At 31.7% G+C, this 13307-nt stretch overlaps 1 protein-coding gene across 1 annotated transcript in view; it reads right to left on the reverse strand.

The window, feature by feature from the left end:
• The window catches only part of COG6 (component of oligomeric golgi complex 6), a 75900-nt gene that overhangs the window by 29164 nt on the left and 33429 nt on the right, over positions 1 to 13307 (reverse strand). Inside the window, exons 11-13 of the mRNA XM_063102511.1 lie at positions 12328 to 12392; positions 7468 to 7559; positions 3908 to 4025 (exon numbers count right to left, since the gene is read on the reverse strand). Coding sequence (XP_062958581.1) covers positions 3908 to 4025; positions 7468 to 7559; positions 12328 to 12392 — 275 coding nt within the window. The remainder of the gene's footprint in view (positions 1 to 3907; positions 4026 to 7467; positions 7560 to 12327; positions 12393 to 13307) is intronic.

The raw sequence follows: 13307 nt of genomic DNA on the forward strand, positions 1-13307 counted from the left end.
ACATAGGAAAATTATTTTCGTATATTGATCTTTTCACCAACTACCTTACTAAAATTCATTTTTTGGTTCTACAGCTTTTCAGTTGATTTTCTTGGGTTTTCATAGTAGAGAATCAGAGCATCCATAAATCACCTAATGTCTCCTCCTGTGAAATATTTAAATCTCATTTCTCTATATGGTCTTTCCACCATAGCTTTATTTAAAAGTATTGGCAAGAATTGTCATTCTTCACTTAAATAGGAGTACATATATCTCTAGTAATTTTATGTTAATTCTGATGTTGGCTATTAGTTTTGTATATCTTTACATGGTTAAGGAAGTATTCTTCAATTACTCGTTTACTAAGATTTTTTCCACCAACAATTTGATTAAGTATCATTAGGATATAGAATTTAATATATTTTTACATACTCATTTAATATATTTCCTAACACGGAAACATTTAATATCTTTCCTAACACTGAAACGTTGTTGTATTCATGGAATAAGCCATATTTGGTTTTAATATAAATGCTGTATTTGACCTGATGGTACATTTTAGAAAGCATTTATAAATGAATGATTCGTGGTTTTCATTACTTTACTATTATTAGAAGGCTTTCATATAAGTGTTATACCACCTAAAAAAAAAAAAAAAAAAAAAAACTGGGAAGCTTTCCATGTTTTTTCTGAGTTTTGGAGAATTATCTGTTTCTCACAGGTATGAATGAAGCTCTCTATATAACTTTAACTAGACCTAGCAACATGTTCTTTAATAACTTTTCTTCCGTCCCTAGGTACATTTAAGTTTTCCACTTTTTGACTCATTTTTATCAATTTATATCACCTTAAAAATCATTCTTATAATTCAGATTTCCAAATTATTTTAGCATAAAATTGCATATGAGACTAAGAAGTTTTAATCCTCATCTGTGGATTGTCTCTTTTTCTTGTTATAATTTTAAATATTTTTTCCTTGATTAGACTTGCTGTAAGTTTGTCAATTCTGTTGATCTATTCAAGAAATAACTGTTTTCTAATTTATCACAAAAATTTCATTCCATTCTTCCTACTTATCATAGTTTTATTGTTCTCTCTCAGATACCTTTATATGAGGACCCAGTACTTTTTATTTTCAGTCTTGAGTCCTGTATGGTTTCCAACTGGTGCAGCTTTGGGTAATATGCTTATCCATGTGCTTTTCCACACACTGCTGTCTGGCTCCTATCCCCATCACAGGACTAAAATTATTCAGTAAAGCCATCGATCATCTATATACTGCCAAAGATAAACCCACTGTCTTTCTTTTAGTATAACTTTTCATGTAGCATCTGCCATTATTAACCATGCCCTCCATCTTGAAACTCTATTCTCTTGGCTCTTCTGATAAAACCCTCTCCTCATTTTCTCCTGCCTCTTTCGCAATCTTCTCTCAGAATAATACTGTTGACTTTTTTTCTTCTCTTAAATGTCAGTGTTTCCCAAGACTGGGTCCTGATGGTTCTACTCTTTTAAAAAATGATTCCTAGTGACCTCATCCAAATCCATGGATTCAACTACCTCATACACAAAGCTCTCTAAACCCAAATGCATAGCTCCCTTCTAGATTACACAGATTCCAGACGGATATCCCATAGGTACCTCAGACTCAACTTAGCTTAGACAATATCATTATCTTTATCTCCCAAACTTTATCCTCTTTCTGTATTCTAAATATTTTTAATTAGCCTACAAATTATTCTAGACTCTTCCTTATCACTTATGCACATTCAATCAGTCACCAAGTTTTGAAGATTTTACCTTTACCCCTTAAGAATCTATCCCTTTGTGGCTATTTCCACAGTCTCTCCCTTAGATCGTGTATTTTTACAAAACTGACTCAATACTCCCATAATTTCCCTGTCTCCAACCTGGTCTCCCTCCTATCTATATATAACATACCACTTTCCAAGTGCTTTTTTTCAATAGAAAATGAAAAATCTGTTTATTGGTGATTCATAGCTTGTGTTCTGGCATATTCTATTTGTTTCTTCTACTTAGGATAACCTTTTTCACCCCCTTCTTTACCTACCTAAATTCTACATGTCCTTCCAAGTTCAACTCTATTATCTCCCTCTCTTATAAAGCTTCTTCTCTGTAAAGGAGTATATGTAGAAATCTACATAAACTCCTCCTTTTGTTCTAGCATAGCATCCTAGGTACATGTCTTTCATAAAACTTGATTCTATAGTAATGATTGATTCATTTTACCATTTTCCACTAAAGGAGAAGCAATCTGAGGTCAACAGACCTTGAGTGTTTCGCCTGTACTCTCATCAGCTAGCACATATTTGTTCATGTTCAATGTCTGTTATCATTTGTGAATGATTTTAGAAGAATTCTGTTTAGATTAAAACTCATATAAACAAATATAACCAGAATTAATTGTTAGTAAACTCTGGATTGAATTGCTACTGACTATTCCATATTATATGACAAAACCTGTGCCTAACATAGCCAGCTTATTAGACAGAGCAGTACGATAAAAAAAAAAAAAAGCATAGTGATTGTGATGCATCCTCAAAAAAATCGAGCGCTTACTAATGAAACAAAAATAGAACACAGTATGGAAGTTTCTTAAACAACTACAGATAGAACTACCATACAATACAGCAATCCCACACTGGTATATACCCAAAGGAATGGAAATCACGTTGAAAAGATGCTTGCATTCTCATGGTTATCACAGCTTTATTAATAATAGCCAAGATATGAAATCAACTTAAATGTCCATCAGTGGATGACAGGATAAAGAAAATGTATTATATGTACACAGTGGAACACGACTCAGCCATAAAAAAGAATGAAATTTTGCCATTCACAGAAGCATGGACGAACTTGGAGAAATTATGTTAAGTGAAATAAGCCAGGCACAGAAAGAGAAATACGCATGTACTCACTCATAAGTGGGAGCTAAACATAAATAAATAAATAAACAAAGATTAAGAAGAAGAATTTTAACTTTCAGAATGAGAGAACAGAACTATGCTTTCTGGAGGAAGGAAAAGGGAAGGGGTTGGGGACACACTGAGAGGTTGGTTAATGGATACAAAACAGCTAAATGGAAAAAATAAGTTCTACTGGTATACAGTTGAGCTAGGAATCTATAATTAAAATAATTACCTGCAAGTTATCAAATGGCTAAAAAAGAGGAGATGTCCTCATCACAAAGAAATTTTTAAGTTTTACAGTGATGAATATGGCTAATTACTCTGATTTGATCATCACACATTGTATACATGTTAAAATATAACTCCGTACTTCACAAATATGTATAATCAACATGTTTCAATAAAAAAATCTTTTAAATAATGAAACGAAAATAAAGAAGGATTTGCTAATTGTAAAGCCATTCCTAAAGGTCCTGCCACAATTCCCTTCTCAATTTAAAATATTAGATCTCATAGGACTCTGAGGTTTTTGTTGTTTGTTTTCTGTGGGGTGTTTTTCCTTGTTAGTTTTCAAAAATAATTACAGTATATGTATAACTCAGAGGAGCATAAATTTTATAAGGACAAATCTGTAACATCAGAGAGTAAAAATATAAGCTGTTTAGAAAAAAAGTTTTGTAAAAGTTCCAGTTTTCAAATCTGTATGTCATCTTAGCCCCCCCCAAATTTGCTTTATTTTTGGTCACAGAAAAATGGTATAAAACTAGGGTTTGAGATTCTATCTACAAATACGACTCAATGTTATACTGTTCCAGGAACACAGACTATAAACGCAGGTCCAGTAAGCCATCTCAAAATGAACTTTGTTGTTCATAAAAAGAACTCAAAAGAACATTGTATGGAATGAGAAAAAATTCAACAGCCAAGGTAAAAACATTAAGAGAGTATGTGAAAGATTCACATTCACATAGTTTAAGAATTACATTTTTCAAACATACCTTGTCCATTAATTTACTTGCATGAAGACTCAAGCTATTGAAGAATATTTTTTTGCTTAGCAAATGCATTTCTTCAATGGTAGTCAATAATGTAGTTGCACTATTTCCAACAATGCCACTAAAAACAAAGAATATTTCAGGTTGCAAAGCAGAAGCTGAAACGATTCAGTTCTTTAACTGAGTATACTGCTTTTAAAAAATCTGGATTTAAATAATAGTTTTTATGCAGAATACAACCTGTGAATTTAAAACAATTACTCCAGTTTCATATAAAAATGTCAGGGTTTTTTTTCTTTTGAGTTAGATGATGAAAAAATAAAAATTACTATGTTTTCAGTATTTCTCTTTTTAGCAAATCTGGGGTTTAGAACAAACATTTGTAATACATAAACCTGTATCTCTATTTTCCCTCTATTACAGTAAACATATATATCTTGATTATCCAAGAAGACCTAATTTTAATTTTAAGAAAGGTATTCCACCAATAGTCTATTGATAAAATATTTAAGTTTTAAAAATACTGAGTCATTTTTAAAAATTAAAACTGTTATATAATATTAATAACACACCTATAGGGACTAGCCAGTTAGCTCAGTTGGTTAGTGTGGTGTCAAGGGTTTTCAGATCCCCATACTGGCAAGCCACCAAAAAAAATAAAATGACATACTTATAAATTATATAGTTTCCCTTTTTTTTATACAGTTGCCTAAATAGCAATATATTTAGACTAATTATAAAAATTCTGATAATGTTTTGAAATAATTACATTAGTACATTCCATAATCTTCAATTTGATATTACAAGGATATTTCTTAGATCCATCCAAGAGGGTTTCCCATTTTTACCAGGATCTAAGGCAAGTATGTATATAAAACAATTCTCTATTTTATTCTCCTAATTCATGTACTGAAAATGACTTAAAAATTTCTTAGAGGAAAACTTTTTTTTGATGTAAAAATATGCTGTAATCCAGTAGGAAATCATAATTTCTAAAGGCACAAGAACATCTTACTATGCCTAAAAAAATTTAGATTGCTAAAGATAAACATAATGGCATTAATAATTAATGGTAAACAGTAAGCTAAAAACACAGCAAATTTACTGATAAATAATATACCACATGTGATATATTATAAAAGCAAATACTGATACTAAATATTTCAATATTTTCTGAAACTAAAATAAATTGACGAATTCTTAAACAGTTCATGAAAACAAAGCAAATTATCAGTAAAAAAGAAATGCATAAAGCAAACAGCAAAATACAAGCAAATTATTAAACAGGTAGCCATAACACCTGTATCTAAATATTTAACAAAATTCAAAAAATATTTCAGTTAAAAATATCATAAGCCAAACACCAAATTGAAAGAAATTCCCATATATGGCTATGCATGCCATAAAAGCAATCATTCCTCTGAATAAAAGTATACATCAAGCAACAGGGGAAGTAAATATGCAAATAGAAACTGATATTTCAATAAAAAATTCAGAAAGATATCAAGATATATTTGCATTCATTTAAAAAATTTGGAGATATCAGCTTTATTTTGCAGTTACTCAGGTCTAGAATTTAATATTTATTGAGTACTCACTAGGTACCAGTAACCGGTCCAGATACTTATAAATGCTTCCTTCTGATATTTCACTCCATATTTCTCCCCAACATGCTTACACTATTACTTGATTTGGCTTCAATTACTATTTGTATACTGAAAACTACCCATTTCCTAGTTTCAACCCTGATTTCTCTCTGTATTAGCTGCTCACTCAAAATCTCCTACCATATGTTCAAAGGTCCACCAAATCTGACATGGCCAAAGCTGAACTGAACTCTTCACCCACCCACCCCCATTGACCTGTTCCTCTCCAGCATCCCCCATCTCAGCAAATAATATCATTCACCCAGTTGTTCAAACCAAAAGACAAGAATTCATCCTTGACTCCTCTCATTTCACTCCCTCTAGTTCTCAGGTCTAAACTCTCACGTTAGAATATAAAGTATCTCTGGAGTGAATTACTTTTCACCACTTTCAAGACTATTCATCTTCTAACTCATTTTCTCTGCTCAGAACCACAAACTGCTTTCTAAATACCTTTCTTGTTTCCCCTTTAGCCTCACTACACTACATTATCCACATAGTACCCAGAGTAACCGTATATCATAAATCAGCTCAAGCCACTCAAAACCCTCTCATATCTTCCCCTACCCACTCAGTATAAAATCTAAATCCTCATCATGGCCTACAAAGTCGTCTATGACCTGGCCTCCATCTAACTTCCTGATTTCATCTTCCCATACTTCTTCCAGTTCACTACACTCCAACCAATAGTATTCCTCTGATTCTCTAGAATGCAAGCTTTTCCTAGCTTCAGGACCAGAGTGTACCTCTGCCTAGGACACTCTTCTCCAGTATCTTTCCATGCCCAATTCCTACATGTTATTCAGGTCTGTTGACATATCACCTCTACCAAAAGGCTTTCAAAAATATTGACATATACATAAACCTACTCATACATGGTCACTACCTAAACTTTCTATTCTTTTCTCTCACAACTGATACTAATTTACTGCTTTTGAGTCTCAGGCAATGATGATAAATTTATATCTAAAATGTTAAAGGACTAACCAAATTATATCTCTGATCAGTTTGTAGTCTGTGGCTTGTTACTTTTGTTTGGAAATCTACCAATAGATGAGAAATGCATTTCTTGGCTGTGAAGTTCTGGTTAGCTACTCTCAGTCACTAAGGGGTAGGTAATATCCTTACCATAATATTTTGGTGCTCTGTGAACTAGTGATCCCTGAATCTCTCGCAGATGTTAGTTATAACCCTGTTAGATTTTAACAGCTGGTATACTATTCCTGATACTGGCATACTAGAGAAGTAATTTTTAAATATTTTTTAAGGGAAAAATATGAAAACTATCAAAAACATAGCTTGAAAAGGCATGGTTTAACATAACTACACATATAACTTTTTCTTATAGTGAGTTATAATAAAGCTTAAGTGTATACCAACAACAGATATATGCAAAGAAAAATGAATACAAATTTTGGAGTCAAAGATCACATTTTAGATAAGACAAGTGGCTCCTAATCAGATAAAGCTGCTTTTGGAGAAAATAAAGCTATGGTTCTGTTTTATCACTGACAGTAAATTAAAATGCTAAATAAGACTTTAAGTTATTTACATCCAGAATAGGACATTTCACTCATTATGGCCTATTTGAGTATAATAAATAGTTGCTTCAGTTGCCATGGCTCTCTTCTACTAATGCAGGAAGACTCAATAAATATGTTACAGACTTTTATTGTTACATAAGTTGTATGTGTACATATGTATATGTGCATTTATCAGTGTACCGTTACGTTTAGAGAAGAAAGGGAAAAGGAAAACCTCGAGGTATAGCATGTATAATATGCATGTAATGATTCACATGGTGTGGAGGTTCTACTAGCTATACTTACACACAGTGAACACAAAAAAATCTTACATTGTGCTCTGAGAAAAAATATGACATGGGATTTAACAAGCACATTACATCACTCTACTTACCTTATTGTATGGTGGTAAAATTTGAGGAGATTAGAAATTTTGTATAATAAAACTGCCCCAGGTTCAGCAACTATTACTTGTTCAATTCGAACCTATTAAAACATTCGAGAAGTTAACAGTCTATAAAAGCATGATTTTCTTCATTAATGATGGGGTATAAATAGCATGAAAATTGAAGATAAAATGTTATTATTGAAAAGATCTCAAATTGCCTTCCAAATAAAGAATTTCTAAGTATTAAGTCAGAAGTGATGGTAAAATAACAAAAACTTTAACACAGATATCCTCTACAAAAAAATGATCCATTACCTGCAGAATCTGGTTCAAAACAGTTGTTACCAGAAATATCAATTCAATGAGATCATTTTGAGGTTAATCACCAGTATATACTGGAATTTAGTTCAACACTAAATCACAAAGGGAGCAGCTGTTACATCCCTAAAAACAGATTTCGATGAAAAGATACTGCTCTAATATCAAATATTCAGGAAAAAAAAGAATTATTGTCTTTAAACTATTATGCCAAGTTTCTTTTTCTATTAATCAGAGAATTAAAAAGCAGACAAATCTTAAATTAGCAATAACATATTTGCCTAATTATACGACTACCAGGGCAAAATGAGATCTAGTTCAAAATTAACGTGATCTTCCTCAAGATTAGCCAACACGAATCTTTTCTAACTAAATTCCATCCCTCACTGATCTTTCTCTTACTTTTGCTCCTTCATTAATGAATACAATCTAAACCACCCTGATATATGCCTACTTACATATTGTATTGTACTTGTCCTTAAGCTACTGCCCACATTGTATCTTCTTGCTTTCTTAACTAGCTTCTGAACACAAAAATAGACACAGTACTTTCTGCGTCTTCACATCTCTGCAGTATCTTGTAGAACAGTATACACATAACAGATGTTTAGTAAATGCTTTTGAAAGTTGAACTTTCTCTGTTCTTAGATTTTGGCATATGTCACAATGCCAACAAATGTGATTTGCCAAAATGAGATTTTATAAATGCACGTATATCAGCATATAAAAACCTCTTGGATTATAGAAATTAATTTACCTTTACATTAATATCTTTATAAAACTGATTCATCTTTTGGCATAAAGCACTAGACTAGCTAACTACCACAGTACTACAGATTATGAATGGCATGTGAATTTAAAAACCATAATTTCAATATTACAATTTCTCTTTAGGCTAAGACCTCAACAGTGATTTAAATTACATATTATATCAATAAAAGTGATATTTTCTGAATTTTAATATAATTAGAGCAACATATGAAGGATGTTAATTGTAGACAGACAGCTCTTTCCTAGCAGATTTTTAACATCATCTCAGCTATCTGGCAACCTGCCTTCTAAAATTTTGCGGCATCAAAAAAATACTCTTCATTCCAACTCCCTTAAGAAAGAAAGAAAGGAGAGAAGGGAGAGAAAGAAGAAAAGGAAAAGAAAAGAAGGAAGAGAGGAAGAAAGGAAGAAGAAAGGAAAACTCCCATTTCTCTCCACACACACAAGGTTTTGAGGGAAATTGGCATCACTGTAGCTACAAAAGAATATAACAAAGAAAAGCTGAAAAACTGGGAGATGTACAAATGATACACCAAAACTGGCTTGTTTGCCACACAGAAGAAACACTTTGTCTTATAAGGGCTATAATGGAGGCCAACCATTTTTAGCAAAAGCCAACAGTCACAGAAAAAAACAACAGGAGACAAGAGAAACAAACAAACAAAAAAGTATCAATGGTTAAAAATAGAAAAGACTAAGGAAGTGGTAGCAGCAACTGAATTATGATGGTGATAACAGTGGAGGAAAAAAATCATTAACAGTGCATGAAAGTAGTGATGGGAATAATAGCTCAGACAAAAGTGTGTGGAACAGTCCCCAGCACATAATATGCCCTCAATAAATTGTAACTGTATTATTAGAAGTGGCATAGATGATATACACAGATATTAAAAGTAGTAAAATGGGCTGCAATCTGACAGCAGAGAAGCTAAAGAAGAGATAAGAGAACACTGGCTCTCCTCTCCAAGGCCAGAGAGAGAGCGAGAGCAAAAGCAAGAGCAAGAGAGGGAGTTTGTGCTTATGGAGAAGAAGAGAAGAGAAGAGAGGACTGAAAGGGATTACGACAAACTTCCTTTAGCTATTTAATATCGCAGCAGTTGCTTAAGGGAGACATTTGCTCCCAAGCACACATCAGCAATCTGAGGGTGCAGCAACTGTATCATGTAATACAGTATTCAGCTCTATTTTCCATGCCATTTATCTTTGTATATATACCTATCTTCACAGAACCCACCAAAATTTAAGAAGTTTAGGAGCATATATTACAAGAAAGTTTTTATTAAAAGAGAAAATTCAAATGACAGCTAGTAATCTCTCAGCAATCCAGAACATTCACATAAAAAAGGATCATTTTACCCATGGACTTGAAAAACAGATTTAATATACCAATTCTGATGTTTCCAGCTACAACTTTGAAGAAACTTGCAAAGTAATAAGCTTGATGCTGATGAGCCATAGCACCCTTTTTACATGGTATATGTAATTTTAAGTTAGAGCACAGATTTTTTAAAACTGGCAATAAGTTTAGAAATCTTTGCTTTATGCACACATTTACAAATATTTAGTCTACTACCTACGAAGTCACACTTTATTAAGACAAAGAAAGGTTAAGCAGGGTAGAGTAAATCAAATACATAGTTTCTCAAGGCTATCTCCCATTACTGCTACAACCTTTCCTTTATACTTCTATAAATCAGTCTCCCCCTGCCCTAAAAATAATTCATTCCTACAAAGAAAAAAGATTGAGCAACAGAAAAATAGCCAAAATATCCAATATCATATGTCATTAGGAAAAGTTAAGCTCCTCATCAATTAGAAAAAAGAAATTTTATGTTAATGGAATGTAAAAGCAGAGAGGTCACTAAGAAAAACATTCAGAAAATATCAAAGTAGGATTTTTTTCTCTCCACTAAGTATATTACCAAAAATATCAGATTCACAAATGAGGTATAAGTAAGAAAATTGTTAAAATAGTATATAAAATAAGTATACAGAGGAATGGAAGGTACAGTAGTTGTTGAATCATATAATAAATCACTAACAAGCTAATTTGATGTGTAACTACTGTGAACACCTGCTAAATATTCTCTGGAATAAATATTACTATCACATAGAAAGAGTTAAGGTTTCTGTCACTTCATAAACTAAAGGGATTTTTCTTCATTTTACAATAAAAAGATGCTTGCTTACTAGTTTTCTTCTTCACCTTTGGCATCTTACATTAAAATTTGCAAGGGGATCACAATAATGTCCTACCACTGTTATAAACACCTTTCTGGGCATATACATTTAAGGAAAATGAAATGAGAATTTCTGAGCACACTTTAAAACAGGGAGTCTTCAGTATGTGATTTCTTTATGTAAGTGACAGGTGTTAGTTTAAACATTTAAGAAATATTAACATTTCTTATTCAGAGCAGAACAGGAAACTTTAAGGTCAATTCCAAACGTAAGATTCTAAAATTTTACTTTATACAATTACTTTTTTTAAAAAAGGAAAAAAAAGCTGTGGTAAGAAACATAATACAATCAGTATGGAGAAGGGGAAAAAATGTAATGTGGATGAAGTAAAATTTACTTATCAAAGTGACTGGGGGTTTCAGTTAACTATATGGAGTTATAAAAAGATATAAAAAGTGAGCAAAATAAATCTTATTTTTATTCTCCCTTTTTTTCCTTTATCTTTCCAATAATTGCTTGGATTCAAAATAAGAAACATTTATATGAGCTATAAATATCTGAAAATCAAACTATGGCAAGTAAATATTTTATTTGGGAGAAATAAGCAAAATAACTTCAAAATACTTTGCTATTTATTTACTGAATGCACAAGTGGGCTCTAAGATGATCACGTTATAGTACTAATTAAATTTGTAATTACAATCAATTGTCACAAGGTGTATCATCTGAGATTTCCTTTCCTGAGACAAAATACCAAAGAAAATCTTAGAAATACAAGAAATTTAGTTTCAAAATTTAGTTCTTGATAAGAATAAATCACAAAACTTCTGGATTTCAATTTCTATAAACTAAACTGAAGTCAATAAATAAGGAAAAGTAAATCAACAATTGTCAAATATTTCCCAAATATTAATTAAGGAAATGAACATTTGTTGTAGCCTACTAAGTGCAGGAACTATGTTCTTCATTGACACAGTTATCTCATTTAATCTTCATAACAAGCCTGACGGTATATTTTTATATACAGGTTCAATGTAAGCAAATTAAAGTGCAGAAAAGTTAAGCAAATGGAACAAGTGAACAGAATTAAGTGGCAAAATGGAAATTTTAACCCAAGCTTGACTCTAAATTCTATTCCTTGTACTATAAATAGTATGGATAACAACACTGATACATAACATTACTTTACCCTTGGATTAATCATTATTCATTACTATGCTTAAAAAAAATTTAGTATGCTTGAAGTAATAAAGTAAGTGAAACACGTTCTCCGTAAATCTTTGTTAAGAGTTCATAAATTAGTTGTTTAGATTTAATAGGCTCTTTTTCAACTGATCAACATAAATTACCATGGGAAACATAATCTGTTAAAAAATACATCAACTTATGCAAACTAAGAATATTTCCAATTTTCTTTCTTACAGAGAAAACTGGCAATGATTATCATAAAATGTATTTTATTAGCCTACCTTAATGAGTTAACTTGATAAAATTACAGCTTGAGTCCAAGCTGATATTGGTTTCTTTAAACTCATAAAAATAAGGCAATATTCTAACTAGATGCCATACAACATATATAAAAACAAACTATTTTACCTTTAGAGGCCTGCACACACCCTCGGTGATATGCCCAACAACTTCTTGAATATTTTCTTCAACGCCTGAAATTAATTATTAAACAATTAAAATTTTTTTCCATATTATACCTTGCTTCACATAGGTTCAAAAAACTAACAAACAATTAATACTTATGAAAAATGACACTAATAACAGTTGAAATAACCATAATAATATTTTAGTAAGTTTGATATCTTTTGGGATATTACTAATTGTGTTAACAGATTACTAGTTGTTAATAACTAATGTGGGTCTAGAAAGCCTTGCTAATTCACTTGATGAATTAATAAAATGAACATTAGTTCTTTGTGAAAGAGAATAAATGTATGAGACAGAGAAAAAAGGGACTACTAACTGAAGAAAGTGATATGAAGATATATTAGCATTTTTTCTACAAACACCTTATTCCAGGCAGTTGTGCTCAGCACGTAAGATGAAAAACACACCTTGCAGTCAGATGGAAAAACTGACATTTTCTAAATACCGATTATTTTTCAAGCACTGTACTGGGTACTTGACATTTACCTCTTGTAACCACCTTCATTTTTACAGATGGAGAAACTGAGTTTCAGAAGATTTAAGTCATTCCCACAGAAAATTTCATCTAACTCTAATCTATTTTCTTCCTACCTCTTAACACACGGATACTTCAAAAAGTTCATGGAATAATGGAAGACCCATTGTACTGCCTCTCATACATACTTTTCTAAAACATCTTTAAAGAAATACATTCTTTTAAACTGGATAATTAGGATAACAACAAAAAAAAAACTTTTAAAAATGTGCGAATCTAACAAACATGCTGAGTCTTAATACTAAATAGTTGAAAAGAGTAAGGTTAACTATTACCACCTTTTTGTACACTGGCCTCTCCTGGAGATCATGTGCTGAACCACAGTGATGTGTGACTGAGCTATGCAAAATAGTCAAGTGATAACAGGTCACCATATTTCTCTTAC

This window comes from Cynocephalus volans, chromosome 7 (assembly GCF_027409185.1).
Source record: "Cynocephalus volans isolate mCynVol1 chromosome 7, mCynVol1.pri, whole genome shotgun sequence".
NCBI lineage: Eukaryota > Metazoa > Chordata > Mammalia > Dermoptera > Cynocephalidae > Cynocephalus > Cynocephalus volans.